General features: G+C 44.5%; 1 protein-coding gene across 1 annotated transcript; it reads right to left on the bottom strand.

The window, feature by feature from the left end:
• Positions 1–1,542: 1,542 nt before the first annotated feature.
• cdk15 (cyclin-dependent kinase 15) lies at positions 1,543–17,477 on the bottom strand. The gene is made up of 13 exons (XM_075477063.1): positions 17,196–17,477; positions 15,450–15,596; positions 15,280–15,374; positions 13,971–14,050; positions 13,033–13,127; positions 11,022–11,084; positions 10,821–10,944; positions 9,472–9,592; positions 8,360–8,453; positions 6,075–6,138; positions 5,496–5,544; positions 3,956–4,098; positions 1,543–1,819 (listed from the first exon to the last, which is right to left on the bottom strand). Exons 1-13 carry the CDS (start codon positions 17,364–17,366, stop codon positions 1,707–1,709), a joined length of 1,359 nt encoding a protein of 452 aa, XP_075333178.1. The 5' UTR covers positions 17,367–17,477; the 3' UTR covers positions 1,543–1,706.
• Between the last annotated feature and the right edge of the window lie 477 nt (positions 17,478–17,954).

Genomic DNA, 17,954 nt, shown 5'->3' with positions numbered 1-17,954 from the left:
GGTTGGGTTTGGAACCACCTTACTAACTACCACATCTTTACTCCCAGCTAACAGGAGCTCTGTCCTAACTTTAGTACATTTAAACTCCTCTACTAGACTAGATACTGGGAGCTGGAGTATGCCTTTCCCATACAGTGCCACAGTACTTAAGCATCTAGGAACACCTAGCCACTTCCTAATATAAAAGCTAACTAATCTTTCCATTTTTTCTACAACAGATAATGGAATCTCATACACAGACAGTGGCCACATCAACCTAGGAAACAATCCAAACTGCAGACACCACAGCTTCAACTTTCCTGGAAGCTCTGATTTATCTATTCTATACAGTCCCTCAGCAACATCTTCACGAAACTGCACTGACTGCTTTCCATCATTCATGTCTGCCTGGTACCACCTGCCTAAACTCTTCACTGCCTTTTCCCTTATTATTGGAATGCTTTCTTCATCTATTACAAACTTTCTATCACTTAATTTCCCTCTACTTATTGAGATACTTCTAGACCAAGTATGTTTGATTTTCATACCAGCCCACTTTAGATTTTTATCAAGTCTCTCAAGTATTCTCTTCATACATGGTACTGTTGTAGTCCCTAACGTCATATCATCCATGTATGCTCTAATTGGTGTAAGGCGCATGCCATCCTGACGTCTCTCTCCTCCTACAACCCACTTGGAAGCTCTAATAATTATCTCCATGGCCATTGTAAATGCTAATGGAGAAATTGTACACCCTGCCATAATGCCTATTTCTAGCCTCTGCCAACCTGTTGTGAAACCTGCTGTACTTAAGCACAGTCTAATATCTTGAAAATATGCTCTTACTAAGTTAACCACTACAACAGGCACTCTAAAATACTCAAATGCTTCCCAAATAAGGCTATGTGGCACTGAACCAAATGCATTTGCTAGATCTAGAAATATAACATGCAAGTCTTTTTTCTCAATCTTGGCTGTCTGAATCTGATGCCAAATCATGCTAGTGAGCTCTAAACACCCTGCGAAACCTGGTATTCCTGCCTTCTGCACAGTAGTATCTATTAAGCTATTCTTTTCTAAATAACTAGCTAATCTCTGTGCAACCAAACTAAAGAAAATCTTCCCCTCTACATTTAGGAGAGAGATCATCCGGAACTGACTCAGGTCCGAGGACTCTTTCTCCTTTGGAATAAGAACGCCTCCTGCCCTACGCCATGCTCTAGGAATAACCTGTTTCTCCCAAACTATTCTTAATTGCTTCCACAAAAACTTTTTACCCCTTTAGCATAACTCTTTTACCCTTTAGCATCACCCTTTATCCCTTTAGCATAACTCTTTACCCCTTTAGCATAACCCTTTACCCCTTTAGCATAACTCTTTTACCCTTTAGCATCACCCTTTACCCCTTTAGCATAACCCTTTACCCATTTAGCATAAACCTTTATACCTTTAGCATAACATCTCTTGAAATAATTCACACTGACAGAAGATGCACACCAGATGTTTTAATCGAACTCGACCTGTAAACTGAGAGCACAACTTTAATCTGATGAAAAGTCTCGGCTCTCTTTCCTTACACCGGTGGGATCCCACAGCTGGTCTTCCCCAAAAATAAAGTCAAATTTTAGTACTGAGACAGGAAGTTATGGATTCCGTCTGTTGTTTGAGGGAGCTCCTCCTCCCCGCTCGTCTTCCCGGGTTGGTGGTCGGCTGATTGGACAGTTGGGTCACCAGCGTTTGGCGGCGGGCAGCACGGAGGGCTTCGCCTTCCGCCCGGCGTTGAAGATGTCTCTGATCTCCGTCTCCAGACGGACTCCAGGAACCTTAAAGATGGACACCGCTGGGAAGCAGAAAAGTTTAGATCAAGTTGATTTCCCTTTAACCCTCCTGTTGTCCTGCGGGTCCAAAGTGAGCCACCACCATGTTTAGCTGTAGAAAAAATACCTTAAACTATCTTTTTCAACTTGAAATCTTATGACCTTTCCTAAAGGGACCCCATCATTAGAAAAAGTCAGACTTTATGTTTGTTTATGTCTCCATGTGGGCTGTACACCACTAGGGTACAAAGATTGTCTTATGGGTCATTTCTGACCCGTGAATTATAAAAACATTTAAACACCAGAAAAAAGTTCACTGTTTTTTTCCTTTTCAATATAATTAATTCAGAAGTAGTTACTTCACATTCATATAACAGCAATAATAAACCTTTATAGGACAGACTTTTAACAGCAGAATTTGTGAGGCTATGTTTTCATTATGATGGCTGTCCAAGTTAAGGCTATAAAAAACTAGGACTAACGCAATAATAAGCATAGCATGTAGGTCGCTTTGGATAAAAGCGTCTGCCAAATGCATAAACATGCCTGTAGCATTACTCTTTACCTCTTTAATATTACATAATAAACCTTTATTGTGTAATAGAAAACTGAGAAAACAAGAAAACTGTCGGTCCAACTGACAAAAAAAAAAATAAAGTGTAATCCTGAAAACTGCTGATTGTCTTTTTGTGTTGTGTAAGAAAAAATACATGATAACAAATGTTTTGAATTGAGTTGAATAGATAAATAACAGGTGGTTTCATCATACAAAATAGATTTTGGATTTAACCCCTTAACGCCTTTTGTTGCATATATGCTACAAATCGTTTGACTCAATCAACCAGCTGAGATAGCATCTTTATTCCCCCAATGCCGGTTAGTCCAGATTCACTTTATATAAATAAATATGTAAAAAAAAAAAAGGGCGAATAAAAAACATTGTTTTTTCTCTGTTATATTACTGTGCTGTTGTTATCTTATTATTGATCATTATGCCTGGTGTCGCAAATAAGCAACATACCAAAATTTATATTTATTTTTTGTGCAAAAGTGAAATTAATAATCTCAGCATTATTTACCATCTACTTAAAGGCTAAAACACACACAAAACATTTTTTATTATATACAGCTATATAAATTCAGGCATTAAGGGGTTAAAATTCAATGAAGTTGCTTTATTTTGGGGCTTTGGTAGGGCGGGGCATTTCTGACCCGTAGGACAAAGGGAGTAAACACAATGTTAAGACCGCACAAGGGTTATTCACCTACTTATAGATCATGTAACAGTGTTTCAAGGTGGCATCACATGTGGAGAAAGTTGTAAATAATGAGGCACCAGTGCTTCCCATGTGACTGAAATGAATGGCTCTCCTTCAGCCTTCTGCGGAGCTTCCAGAGATGGCCCACTCATAACTACAACACGAAGAAAGTCGAGCACATGCACGCCAGCTTCCGCTCAGCCCAGCATTAAGATACATGTGGTCTGAATTTAAAATGTATTGGCTCTGTTCAGGGGCGCAGCTAGGGATTTTGGGCCCCATAAAAATCATTTTTACTGGGCCCCCAAACAGCCGGCCAGGAGGTCGGCGAAAATTTGTGATGCTATTTTACATAAAACTATGCATTCTAATGGTATTTCTGACTATCGTTCCCATATTTGTGAAAAAAGAAAAGCATGACAGTTGAGGTAGGTAACACTGAGCACGAGGAATCCAGTTTCATTTATTTGCTGCAACACTGAAACTCTGATACTAAACTTAATTAGGCTACCTGAAAAATACAAAACATAAACGTAATGTTTCCAAAGCAAATAAAGTTATTGTTACCAGTAAATTGTAAATAAAATATGTTTGTGATTATAAGTTAGTTAATAACTTAGTGTCACATTATTTTTTGCCAGTATTATAATTTTATTAGGGCCTCTCTGGGCCCCTCTTAATCATGGGCCCCTAGAATCCATCTCCTTCTACCGCCCTTTTCGGCGCCCCTGGCTGTGCTGTGTCTTTTTTTGTTTCATATGTAGAAATGCATATTTGCAAAAGGGGACTTCAGCATGTTGTGGTAAAAGTGGCTCTGCCCTTGATTCTGCTGCCGATGTGGCTCTGGTGAAATAAATAGTGAGTATCTCTGAGTTAGCGGATGTGTGGCGGTGTTCGTACTGTCTCTGATGTGCACGATGGGAGGAGGGAGCGTGCTGAAGTACAGATGGTGCAGGGCCTCCTGAGCCGAGATCCGCTCCGCTGGAACCACCTTCAGCATCTTCTGGACCAGGTCCTCGGTTTTATAGGGCAGCTGCTCCAACCTGATCAAGATGCACACAGACTGAAGAGAGGCCTCGTCCAACTGAGCCACATGCTGGGGCTGCTGGGAGCTAAGTCAGCATTTATGCTCATTTTCTCACCGGGACAGCAGCTGTGCACTTTCTACTTTCTATCACGGTTTGTAGACATTTTCCATTCTTACATTTCCAGATTTCTTGGCTGATCTGCCCAGCTTTAATTTTAACACGTTTGTTCAATCCTCATTTCAACTAAGGATTTCCCACAATCCCTCTCTCCACACGCTTTTCAGCCATACCCACAATGGACAGCAGAGGGCGCTTATCCCACATTTAGCTGGACTTATCCACATTATTTTAAAGGGGATAGAGAATCAAAATCCTCTTTTTCAGGTTTTTGGTGTTAGTTCTGAGTCTCCCCGCTGTGGGGAGTACACACCAAGTGCCAGCAAGTGTCAGAACCTCTGTTTCAAGTACTCCCCTTTTTTGAATTGCCGCCAGAAAATGTGCCAATCCGTGTTTGAGCATAAAGTGACGTATCTTTTGGTGCAATCGCCCCCCCACACCCAAATCCACAGCCACCCCGTTTCAGACACGCCCCTTCGGCGAGAAACAGGAACAGGTGAGCCTTCCAAGGCTGTGAAAGCGGACTACGATCGTTACATATTCTAAAGCAATGTTCGCCATCAATGGCTTTTATTTATTTTTAACAGCATCCCCAGTGCATACAACCGCCGACTTTTCCTTTGCGCTGCGCATTTCACGGAGGACAGTTTCACAAAGCTTGCACGATTCCGAGCAGGCTTCAGTCGGAGTTTAATGCTCAGTACAGGGTCAGTTCCGACTTTGCAACAAAATCAACCCCAGCAATCAGTACAGCCTGTAGGTATCACATTTTATTTTGTTTTAAATGTGTGTTGTGCCATATTCCTGTTGTAAGAATTGCACGTTAGCTCTGGCTTGTTCATCCAATCAAGCAACGGCAACCGAATAGCGCCAACACCTACCTGCATTTCATAATGAGGTTGCCAGATAAGCTCTGAAACGACGCCAATAAGGGCAAACGACGCATTCTAAACCCAGCATAGTAACAGCTGTTTCAGAGAGCCTTTTAGGGAGGTTCTGAGCCATTACAGACACAACCAATTTTATTTGGGCTACATATCACATCACAGAACAAGGATTAATGCCCCATTCAACCTTTCTCTATCACCTTTAACATAACTCTTTAGCATAAACCTTTAGCATAACCCTTTACACCTTTAGCATAAGTTTTTAGCATAAACCTTTAGCATAACCCTTTACACCTTTAGCATAACTCTTTAGCATAACCCTTTAGCATAAGCCTTTAGCATAAGCCTTTAGCATAACTCTTTAGCATAAGCCTTTACCCCTTTAGCATTGAGTCACTGTTAGCTTACCTTTTCCAAACAGTCCTAAACTCCTTTGGTTCAGAGTGAAGAAACCACTCTAAAGAGATCAGATAATTATCACGTTAGCATTCTGATCTGCTGAATTAACTTCAGAGAATAATCCAGAGTCCGGTACTACAGTCCCCTTTATGTTTCTTTAGGCACGTTAACAGGAAGTTCTGGTGGATTCAGCAAGTTAAGGCTGAACTTCCAGCTCTGTTTTCTAGCTCGTTTTAGTGGACATGATGGAAAACGAGTCCCACACTGAATCTGAAAGTGTGTTTCTGGGGTTTGTGTTCAGATTATTGATTTTTGAAGAAGGATAAGTTCAGCTTGAGGGTTCTTACAGGAACCCTCGGATCTGAAGGCCTCGGAACCCACAGGGATTCCCTAACCTTCAGATAAATATGATCTGTGAGCTGTTGGAGCCCTTAGATGGAGCTGAAATTCAACTGAATCTAAGTTAATGTGTTTTTTTATATATATGTGTGTGTGTGTGTGTGTGTGTGTGTGTGTGTGTGTGTGTGTGTGTGTGTGTGTGTGTGTGTGTGTGTGTGTGTGTGTGTGTGTGTGTGTGTGTGAACTCACCTTCTCTATAATTAGGCAACAGGCTGACTCCAGGCCAGCTTTCCTCCGATGGCAACCCCAGGACCTTCAGAAAGTCCGTAAAGTTATACTGCCATGTCAGAATAACACACATTTACATACAGCTGGCAGCAAAACATTCAACCCCCATTTCATATCAGATTTATTACCAAAAGATGATGAAGGAAAAAAGCTTTGGTTCGGTTTGCTGACTCCACTGGTCAGGTGGAGTTCTGGAAATGTGGACCTCGTTGGGTCAACCTCGACGCCCGCAGCAACCTGCTGTGGTTTCTTCTTTATCCAGCAGATGGCGCCAGGGAGTCGGTGGGCTGAGTTTTTCCGTCAAACTAGGCACACCTGCGATCTATTATCCCTCATCAGGAAGGAGCATTTAAGGAGTATTTAAGGAGCACGCTGCCAGTCCTCCAGTGCCTGAGTGTTGGCCACATCTGGTAACTTCAAGCCCCTACGTTTGCCTCTAGAGAATCTTTTGCGAAAACTATGTGCTTGTTTCCAAGGTTCCCTCAGGTCCACGCCTGGTTCCTGCCTAGTTCCTGCCTAGTTCCTGCCTAGTTCCTGCCTGGTTCCTGCCTAGTTCCTGCCTACTCCCTGCCTAGTTCCTGCCTAGTCCCTGCCTGGTTCCTGCCTAGTTCCTGCCTGGTTCCTGCCTGGTTCCTGCCTGGTTCCTGCCTGGTTCCTGCCTGGTTCCTGCCTAGTCCCTGCCTGGCTCCTGCCTGGTTCCTGCCTTGTTCCTGCCTAGTTCCTGCCTAGTTCCTGCCTGGTTCCTGCCTAGTCCCTGCCTGGCTCCTGCCTAGTTCCTGCCTGGTTCCTGCCTGGTTCCTGCCTAGTTCCTGCCTAGTTCCTGCCTAGTCCCTGCCTGGTTCCTGCCTGGTTCCTGCCTGGTTCCTGCCTGGTTCCTGCCTAGTTCCTGCCAGGGTTCTTGCCTGGTTCCTGCCTAGTTCCTGCCTAGTTCCTGCCTAGTTCCTGCCTGGTTCCTGCCTGGTTCCTGCCTAGTTCCTGCCTGGTTCCTGCCTAGTTCCTGTCTGGTTCCTTCCTAGTTCCTGCCTAGTCCCTGCCTGGTTCCTGCCTAGTTCCTGCCTGGTTCCTGCCTGTTTCCTGCCTAGTTCCTGCCTAGTTCCTGCCTAGTTTCTGCCTGGTTCCTGCCTTGTTCCTGCCTAGTTCCTGCCTAGTCCCTGCCTAGTCCCTGCCTGGTTCCTGCCTAGTTCCTGCCTGGTTCCTGCCTGGTTCCTGCCTGGTTCCTGCCTGGTTCCTGCCTAGTCCCTGCCTGGTTCCTGCCTAGTTCCTGCCTGGTTCCTGCCTGGTTCCTGCCTAGTCCCTGCCTGGTTCCTGCCTAGTTCCTGCCTGGTTCCTGCCTGGTTCCTGCCTAGTTCCTGCCTAGTCCCTGCCTGGTTCCTGCCTAGTCCCTGCCTGGTTCCTGCCTAGTTCCTGCCTGGTTCCTGCCTGGTTCCTGCCTAGTCCCTGCCTGGTTCCTGCCAGGGTTCTTGCCTGGTTCTTGCCTAGTTCCTGCCTGGTTCCTGCCTGGTTCCTTCCTAGTTCCTGCCTAGTCACTGCCTGGTTCCTGCCTAGTTCCTGCCTGGTTCCTGCCTAGTCCCTGCCTGTTTCCTGCCTAGTTTCTGCCTAGTTTCTGCCTGGTTCCTGCCTGGTTCCTGCCTTGTTCCTGCCTGGTTCTTGCCTGGTTCCTGCCTGGTTCCTGCCTAGTTCCTGCCTAGTCCCTGTCTGGTTCCTACCTAGTTCCTGCCAGGGTTCCTGCCTGGTTCCTGCCTGGTTCCTGCCTTGTTCCTACCTAGTTCCTGCCAGGGTTCCTGCCTGGTTCCTGCCTGGTTCCTGCCTGGTTCCTGCCTAGTTCCTGCCTAGTTCTTGCCTTCTTACATTTAAAATTCAATTAAGTTACTTTATTTTGGGGCTTTGGTAGGGCGGCTCATTTTTGACCCATAGGACAAAGGGAGTAAACACAATGTTAAGACCGCACAAAGGGTTAAGATAAGATGGATGGGATGTGCTGGTAACACTCTACATCGGGCAGGTGCTCATAATGTCCGGATTGGTGTAAAACTGCATCATGCTTGAATAAATTTAAATAGATTTCGAGGTCCAGCATCGGCTCAGATGTGTTGACAGCTGTCACACTGATCGTATTAAATGTTCTTAGTGATCAAACAGCTGGAAAGTTTGACATTTTTTACCATAAACCTAATATCCGCCTGTGGTTGAATGCTGTTGCTGCCAGCTGTTTAACATTAAACCACGTTAACAGACAGGAAACTGACCCCCCAGATCTTCTGCAGCTGCTCCAGCTCATCAGAGACTCCGGGGAACGCCGGCGCCCCCTGCAGCATCTCAATGAAGATGCAGCCGGCCCCCCTGATTCAAACACACCAAACTTTATTGAGCCTGTCAGCCACAGGCGCTTAAAGGGACAGTTTGACTCTTTAGACATGAAGCTGTGTAACATCCCATATCAGCAGCATCATTTCTGAACATCTTCTTACCCCCCGCTGCGTCCTGTGAGCAGAGTTCCAGCCTCGTTTTGGTGCTGATGAAGGTAGTCCGGCTAGTTGGCTGGGGTTTAAAAACTAAAGCGTTTTGCTTCTCAGAACAATATGCGTTCAACAGAGTAATACATTTGCATCACAAAATGGTTCTCCAGGAAAAAGTCAGACCTCACAATCTCTTGGTGCTATTTTCTCTCCGGCTAGCGCCATGTATAAAATATATTTGATAAAATATTATATATTTTACAAAAATATCATATTTTTATAATAGTTTATAAAATATATTATTTTAAAATATATTTATTATAATAAAATATCATCATGATAAATATAATAATTTTATTATCATTATTATTAAATAAAAATTGTATATTATTTATTACATTGTAAAATATATTAAATAATAAATAAACAATCAATAATTTATTAAATAATAAATTTAATTAATATCACTGCCTGCTGTGCACACCGAGCAGCAAACAGCGTAACAGGCGCGGCTGTCGGCAGGCGGCAGCAGGCAGTGATACGAAGGGAGAGAAAATAGGGCCAAGAGATTGTGAGGTCTGACTTTTTCCTGGAGAACCATTTTGTGATGAAAATGTATTACTCTGTTGAACGCATATTGTTCTGAGAAGCAAGACGCTTTATTTTTTAAGCCCCAGCCAACTAGCCGGACTACCTTCATCAACACCAAAACGAGGCTGGAACTCTGCTCACAGGACGCAGCAGGGGGTAAGAAGATGTTCAGAAATGATGCTGCTGATATGGGATGTTACACAGCTTCATGTCAGAAGAGGCGAACTGTCCCTTTAAAGAGGCGAACTGTCCCTTTAAAGAGGCGAACTGTCCCTTTAATGCAACCGTGTGTGTCCGATGGCAGCACTGACCACATGTCCAGAGCCGTGGAGTAATCTGTGGAGCCCAGCAGCACGTCGGGGGGGCGGTACCACAGCGTCACCACCTCCGATGAGAACGTCTGGCAGGGGATGGACTTGGACCGAGCCAGACCTGAACCGGAAGGAGGAAACGAGTCAGAGACCGCCCCGACGTCCACGTACAGACTCAGAACAAAGTTACAAATACAGAAATTAAATCACACATTACTTCTTTTGACTTGATCTACGTCCGTTTTTACACATTTTTCTCCGATTTGAACTAAATTCTCTGATAATCCTTTAAATTCTCCATGTTGTTTTTTGTCATTTTGCTTTGTTCTGAAGATCTCTGAGCTGATTATGAGCTAACTGATCATTTTGACCCCTCTCCTTCGTCTGTTGCTCACAGCCTTTTATTCTGTGAAAGTCTGTTGCTCACAGGCTTTTATTTTGTAAAAGTCTGTTGCTCACAGGCTTTTATTTTGTAAAAGTCTGTTGCTCACAGGCTTTTATTTTGTAAAAGTCTGTCGCTCACAGGCTTTTATTCTGTAAAAGTCTGTTGCTCACAGGCTTTTATTTTGTAAAAGTCTGCTGCTGTCTGCTGTGGAACAGGAAAAGAAAGTAATCGGCGGATCCACCAAACACGGAGAAGGGTACGGAACTTTTACTCGGCCATTTTCATTTTAAAGTTCTTCCAGACGGCGGAGTCGACAGAACCAAAGTCATCTGTAAACACTGCCAAGTTGAATTGTCTTCTCAGCGTAGTAGTTCCAGTCTAAAATATCACTTAAAGGCAAAACACACAACTGATAGCAGCAAGTCATTCAAGGAAACAGACAGTGGAGCGAGGCTTCTACATAAAAACTACAGAAAGATGCTGATGTTAAAAGTGTGTTTGCACAACAAATGTTATGGCACTTTCATTCATATGGCAGCACATTTAAAATAAAGCTAAATGCTAAAAGCTATACACTACTTTTGGATTCATTTTGGGATTCTGCGTACAAATGAGATTAATCGTGATTAATCAGGGAAATCATGTGATTAATTAGATTAAACATTTTAATCGTTGCCCAGCCCTAATTTTAACATGTTTGTTCAATCCTCATTTCAACTAAGGATTTCCCACAATCCCTCTGTCCACACGCTTTTCAGCCATACCCACAATGGACAGCAGAGGGCGCTTATCCCACATTTAGCTGGATTTATCCACATTATTTTAACTATTTTAATCGTTGCCCAGCCCTAAGAAAAACTAAAGAAAAGTTCTGTAAGCGCTCTTTGTCTCTTGTTTTATCAGATCATAATCATAACTCTTTGTTTCGTGGTGAGCAGCCTGCAGGGGGCGCTACTCTCCTCACCGAAGTCGGCCAGTTTGAGTTCTCCCAGGTAGCTGATGAGCAGGTTGTGCGGCTTCAGGTCTCGGTGCAGGATCCTGCGGCCGTGGATGTAGCAGAGGCCTCGCAGCAGCTGGAACATGAAGATCTGCAACAAGCACAGCGCCGTCAGCCCACACCGCAGGGAGGACCGTCCCTGCAGCGCCCCCTGCTGTGTGGACGTACGCGCACGTTGTGGGAGTGCAGTCCTCCGGGGTGCTGCGTCATGTACTGGGCCAGGTCCGTCTGCTGCAAGAGAAACCAGATTTAGTTTAATAAAATGATAATTTAATCAATAATAAATACATAATACATTTAATAAAAGTTTAATTACAAAACACCCCAAAGTTAATCTCATGATCTGAAGGTGTGTGGCAGGCTGCCTCACGAAGCCTCACGCTGCCTAACGCTGCCTCACGCAGCCTCACGCAGCTTCACGCAGCCTCACGCATCCTCACGCTGCCTCACGCATCCTCACGCAGCCTCACGCATCCTCACGCATCCTCACGCAGCCTCACGCATCCTCACGCATCCTCACGCAGCCTCACGCATCCTCACGCATCCTCACGCATCCTCACGCAGCCTCACGCTGCCTCACGCTGCCTCACGCTGCCTCACGCTGCCTCACGCATCCTCACGCTGCCTCACGCCGCCTCACGCAGCCTCACGCAGCCTCACGCTGCCTCACGCTGCCTCACGCAGCCTCACGCAGCCTCACGCAGCCTCACGCTGCCTCACGCAGCCTCACGCAGCCTCACGCTGCCTCACGCTGCCTCACACAGCCTCACGCTGCCTAACGCTGCCTCCCGCTACCTCACACAGCCTCACGCTGCCTTCTGCTACCTCACACAGCCTCACGCTGCCTCACAAAGCCTCACAAAGCCTCACAAAGCCTCACGCTGCCTTCTGCTACCTCACACAGCCTAACGCTGCCTCCCGCTACCTCACACAGCCTCACGCTGCCTTCTGCTACCTCACACAGCCTCACGCTGCCTCTCGCTGCCTCACACATTCTCACACAGCCTCACACAGCCTCACGCAGCCTCACGCTGCCTAACGCTGCCTCCCGCTACCTCACACAGCCTCACGCTGCCTTCTGCTACCTCACACAGCCTCACGCTGCCTCACAAAGCCTCATGCTGCCTCTCGCTGCCTCACACATTCTCACACAGTCTCACACTGCCTCACACAGCCTCACGCTGCCTCATACAGCCTCACACAGCCTCACACAGCCTCACACATCCTCATGAAACCTCACGCTGCCTCACACTGCCTCACGCTGCCTCACGCTGCCTCACGCAGCCTCACGCAGCCTCACGCAGCCTCACGCAGCCTCACGCAGCCTCACACAGCCTCACACAGCCTCACAAAGCCTCATGCTGCCTCTCGCTGCCTCACACATTCTCACACAGTCTCACACTGCCTCACACAGCCTCACGCTGCCTCATACAGCCTCACACAGCCTCACACAGCCTCACACATCCTCATGAAACCTCACGCTGCCTCACACTGCCTCACGCTGCCTCACGCTGCCTCACGCAGCCTCACGCAGCCTCACGCAGCCTCACGCCGCCTCCTGCTACCTCACACAGCCTCACTCTGCCTCACGCTGCCTCACGCTGCCTCACGCAGCCTCACACTGCCTCACGCTGCCTCACACATTCTCACACAGCCTCACGCTGCCTCACACTGCCTCACGCAGCCTCACGCTGCCTCACACTGCCTCACGCTGCCTCACACAGCCTCACACAGCCTCACGCTGCCTCACGCTGCCTCACACTGCCTCACGCAGCCTCACACAGCCTCACGCTGCCTCACGCTGCCTCACGCTGCCTCACGCAGCCTCACGCAGCCTCACACTGCCTCACGCTGCCTCACACATTCTCACGCTGCCTCACACTGCCTCACACTGCCTCACACTGCCTCACACTGCCTCACACTGCCTCACACTGCCTCACACTGCCTCACACTGCCTCACGCTGCCTCACACTGCCTCATGGAGCCTCACGCTGCCTCACACTGCCTCACGCTGCCTCACACTGCCTCACGCAGCCTCACGCATACTCACGCATCCTCACGCTGCCTCACGCTGCCTCACGCTGCCTCACGCAGCCTCATACTGTCTCACGCTGCCTCACGCAGCCAACAGAAATGCTCATTTCTATCACTACAGGTAGGAATGCAGAGTCTTCCTCACCACATATTCAAAGACGAAGGTGAGCGTCTCTCTGGTGTGGATGATGTCGTGCAGGAGGACGATGTTGGCGTGTTTCAGACGTTTCAGCAGCGAGGCTGCACACAACAAAATGTACACACAGGTGAGTGCTGCAATATTAGAGAGTCGATACACAGTTATCCTGAATCTAAGTGGGACAGTGTTCCCAGGCTGGTTACAGCAGGTGTGTTACAGAGACCAGGGTTTGATTCCTGGTTCCACATTGAACTTCAGGAATGGTTAGAGGCCAAATTCTAATTTCCTAAATTCTAACATCCCAGAAATAACGAAAAGGGAACCCTCAACAACAGGGGCGAGGCTAGGGTATCTCACAGTGGTCGGCACCCCCTGGCTCAGCACATTTTTAAAATATTATATTATGCAAAAACACTTTTTTTTTGCTCAAAGATGCATTATTTTATGACCATTTTATTTATTTTCTAGCATTTGTTTTTGTTTTAACTCTTTACTCCCAAAATAAATGTTGAGTTAACTTCAGTATCTGTCTCAGGCTCTCTGTTATCTCTGTCGAGCCGCAGTCTTTTGAAATGAAGAGGTCAAAATTGAATGTTGTAGGGGAAAACACTACTCAAAGCAAAATACGGCTCCAAAATTTATAAATGTACTAGTTCGCCTCAATTAGTGAGAAATAATGTGCCTCTGTGAGCACTGGGGGCTGGGCCCCCCTAAAGACCAGATCCTAAAATCGCCCCTGCTCAACAACAACGTTCCAAGTGACTTTACTTCACATAACGGAGACCTTTCTTTTTGTCTGGGAGGTTGGCGCTCATTTTAAGTCTCAATTTGTTGCATTAGCCTGATCAGGTGCGTCTCATTCTGACCTCTGCTGGAGACTTTTGATTTTAACAACAGAAATCAACAACCAAAGGTTCCCTTAAAGGTTCTCTGAACATGGTCACCTTCTCTGATGGCGGTGAACGGGACGCCCTCCTCCGTCTTCATCTGAATCACCTTCAGGGCCACCAGCTGCCCGTTTATCCTCCAAAGAAGAAGAACACATCCTCAATTAAGTCGGACACTGAAACTCAACAGATCGATGAAAACTTCCCCTTTAATATGACGATTATTAAAGCCATTGTTGATAAGTAGCAAAAAAAAAAATTGTAAAATATCTGAACACATCCCTAAATGAAAGTATTGATACAATTTTTGGATAAAGGTCCAAAGACAAAGAATAACCAAGAAATACTGTTAAAATGTGAAAATATTTACGTATGTCCAAACAAAACCAAAGAAGAAAGAAGAAAATATCTTAAAATGTCTAAAAGTGATTAAAAGATCTAAATATTTGGGATATTTTATGTGGTAAAAAGACCTTTATAAAACTCCTTTAAACGAAGAGAACAAATGTCTAATAAATAGGGCTGGGCGAGTTAACTCGTTATTATCGCGTTAACGCATTGATTATTTAACGCCGATAAATATTTTATCGCGCATTAACGCAGGTTTTGTTTTTCGTTTTTTAATTTTTTGGGGGGAAAATTTTAAATTACTAAATTTTTGGAGGGCTTTTGTGCCTTTAATGGACAGGAAAGTTCAGAGAGACAGGAAAAGAAAGTAATCTTTGGATCCACCAAACATGGAGAAGGGTACGGAACTTTTACTCGGCCATTTTCATGATAAAGTTCTTCCAGACGGCGGAGTCGACAGAACCAAAGTCATCTGTAAACTCTGCCAAGTTGAATTGTCTTCTCAGCGTAGTAGTTCCAGTCTAAAATATCACTTAAAGGCAAAACACACAACTGATAGCAGCAAGTCATTCAAGGAAACAGACAGTGGAGCGAGGCTTCTACATAAAAACTACAGAAAGATGCTGATGTTAAAAGTGTGTTTGCACAACAAATGTTATGGCACTTTCATTCATATGGCAGCACATTTAAAATAAAGCTAAATGCTAAAAGCTATACGCTACTTTTGGATTCATTTTGGGATTCTGCGTACAAATGCGATTAATCGTGAATAATCAGGGAAATAATGCGATTAATTAGATTAAACATTTTAATCGTTGCCCAGCCCTACTAATAAATAACAAAAATCTTTTAAAAAAGTGCATAAAGTTTTATTCAAATGTCTGACAAAACATCTTTAACATTTTTTCTGTGATGTAACACAGATTAAACAGTGAAAATGAACATCTTTAAGGTGGACTGAGACTGGCAGAAGTGACTCATTGATGATCAGCTGATGACAGGAGGAACAAACTCTGACCTGCTGATGCCTTTGTAGACGGAGGCGAACGCTCCTTCTCCCAGCTTCTCCAGACTCAGGTACGAGTGGGCGGCTCCGAACTCCAGACCCGGTTTCTGAGCACAGCACACACAGCTAAGGCGTCAGGCAACGTCACATGACCTCAAACACCGTGTGACTGATGGACTGACCCAGGTGAAGGGCTCCTGGGCGGGCGTCCCTCTCAGCGGGTCGCTGTTGCTGCGTCCTCGTTGGACTCGGAGCCGTCTGACCTGCAGGGTGTGGAACCAGTGAGGCCGGGACCCCGAGGGGGGCGAGCCGGACGGGTCTGCAGCCACCTGGGACGGATAGAGACGGGACCGGGTCAGTGGGGAACGCCTTAAAACAGTGGTTTTCAAAGTGGGGGCCACCAGGGGGCGCTAGGGGGGCCTCAGAAAATTGGAGTGAAGATAAGAAAAAATGCAAAAATAAAAAAATACAATTCAATTTTTTTTAAACATCTTTATAAAAAAATTGTCAAATTTCTTTTAGTCAGTATTGTAAAATACAATTTATAATAATATGTCATATGGAAATGTTGTTTGCCATGCTTGTCTTTCTGATTGGCTGCCAGTCAAAACATGGTAGACCTGGCGGTTTGCGCCTGTTCTCAAGCTGCTCTGCTCCTCAAGCTAGCATGTAGCTAGCTTAGCCAAAATGGAGAGATTTTTTACTTGGAAGAGACTGAAAGAACTGGCTGACTAAAATCAGAAAGTATGAGGCAGCATACATTAAGTTTGGCTTTACAGCGTCCTCTGTCTGGAGAGCCTCTTAAATGAGTGTTTAAAACCTTCGAAACTTCAGCGTCACCTGATACAAAAACATCCGGCAGAGTCCGAAAAAACGGTTGACTTCTTCAGACGTAAAGAAGAGCATTTAGTCAGGCTGCATTCACACAGCGAGCTGCTGTCCGTGAAGAAAAGAAAGAAAATACGTCCTAAAAGTTTGTTTCTTTACATATTTTGTAGCATTGTCTGTGGTTTGCAAAGGGGGCCAGAAGCTGTTTGGGGGCCTTGGCATGGAAAAGTTTGGGAACCCCTGCCTTAAAACACGCTTAGAGACTTCAGAACCACCTTAAACGTTCAAATAGGCGAGAGGTTAAAGCTCCAACAGAAATGATGCCACCTCCGGCGGGTGAACCCACTTCGAAAGGCTTTTTTTTTCGCAGTTGTTACCTTTAAAACTCAACTCATCATGAGTAAAAAAAAGGTAGAAAAGCTGAAAATGAGAGCGGACAAGATGGCGGTTTAACCTTGTAGCAGCCACAGATGCAGATGTGCAACAAGCTTTTTATTTATTTACATTATTCATTTACATTATATTTTTATTTACATTACATAATTTGATTTTTTAAATCTACATACATTATTTACATTCATGTGCAATATTTATTTACATGACATTTTTTGCATTTTATATGTGCTTGACTTTTTCACAACAAAGATCTGTGAAATCTGTTTGATTTGTTGCTGAATGGAAAGTTTATGATGGTTGCTTTCCGCACTTTGTATTAAGAATGTTCAATAAAGGTTTATTATATACATTTTATTGAGGCAGCAGCAGTTACTGCTGAACTTTCACTATAACGATCTGCAGAGAATGACTTGGTTTTGTGAACAAAATGAATCAGGAAAGCCCACAGCTGCAAATATGCAACATGGCCTAAAATGATCAAAAATAGCCCAATTCAACTGTCCAATGTAAGTGATGAACATTGTACTCTGTGCTTTGGAAATGACCGTGTAAATGGAAATAACATGTACATGTGCCAATGATACCACCTTAAACACCACCTCAAGAAAAACAAGCAGAAACTCTAAAAACGCAGCAGAATCTTAGTTCAGTCATCTTAAAAGAACATTTCAAAGTGTTCCCTCAGCAGCTGATCTCTTCCATACCTCCGCCGCAGACGGGAGGGAGGTCCAGCTCCTGTTTTTCCCCAGGATGACCTCCTCCTCCTCCGGCTCCTCATCCTCATCCTCGCCCCTCTTCTCTCGGCCCTCTTCCTCCCCCTCGTCCTCGCCCCAGCAGCAGCTCCTCAGCCAGCAGCAGCGGGACAGCTCCTCCATGTTTTCTTCTTCTTCTTCTTCTTCTTCTTCTTCTGTGGCTTTCCTGCTCTTCCCCTCCGTCTCATATGACTCACATGGTTCAGGACGTGCAAACAGGATCCCATGACCTCCCTTTCTACTCTGAGAGAAGAACAACAGTCTCCTTTCAACACTCTGAGGCTCAACGCTGTGTTTGCTGCCACCTGGTGGTCGCTGACCATCACTGTGAAAAAATATTAAAAAAATTAAATAAAATATATTTATTTATTTATTTTATATATAATATGAAATTAAAAACAATATTTAAAAAAAATAAAAAATATATAATATATATATATATATTTATTTTATATATAATATGACATTTAAAAATATAATTAAAAAATAAAATTAATAATATATATATTTATATTTATTTTATATATAATGTAACATTAAAAAAAATATTTAAAAAAAATATATATACAATATATATACATTCATATTTATTTTATATATAATATAAAATTTAAAATTAAAAAAAAAATTATCAGCAGGAAATATGACCGAAAGATGCCATTTGAGGCTAGTGTTATCTTTGTATTAATATTCTTTTATTATTTCTAAAGA

The sequence above is a fragment of the Odontesthes bonariensis genome, chromosome 11, assembly GCF_027942865.1.
Source record: "Odontesthes bonariensis isolate fOdoBon6 chromosome 11, fOdoBon6.hap1, whole genome shotgun sequence".
Classification (NCBI taxonomy): Eukaryota; Metazoa; Chordata; class Actinopteri; order Atheriniformes; family Atherinopsidae; genus Odontesthes; species Odontesthes bonariensis.
This window is presented reverse-complemented; position numbering and strand designations above follow the sequence as displayed.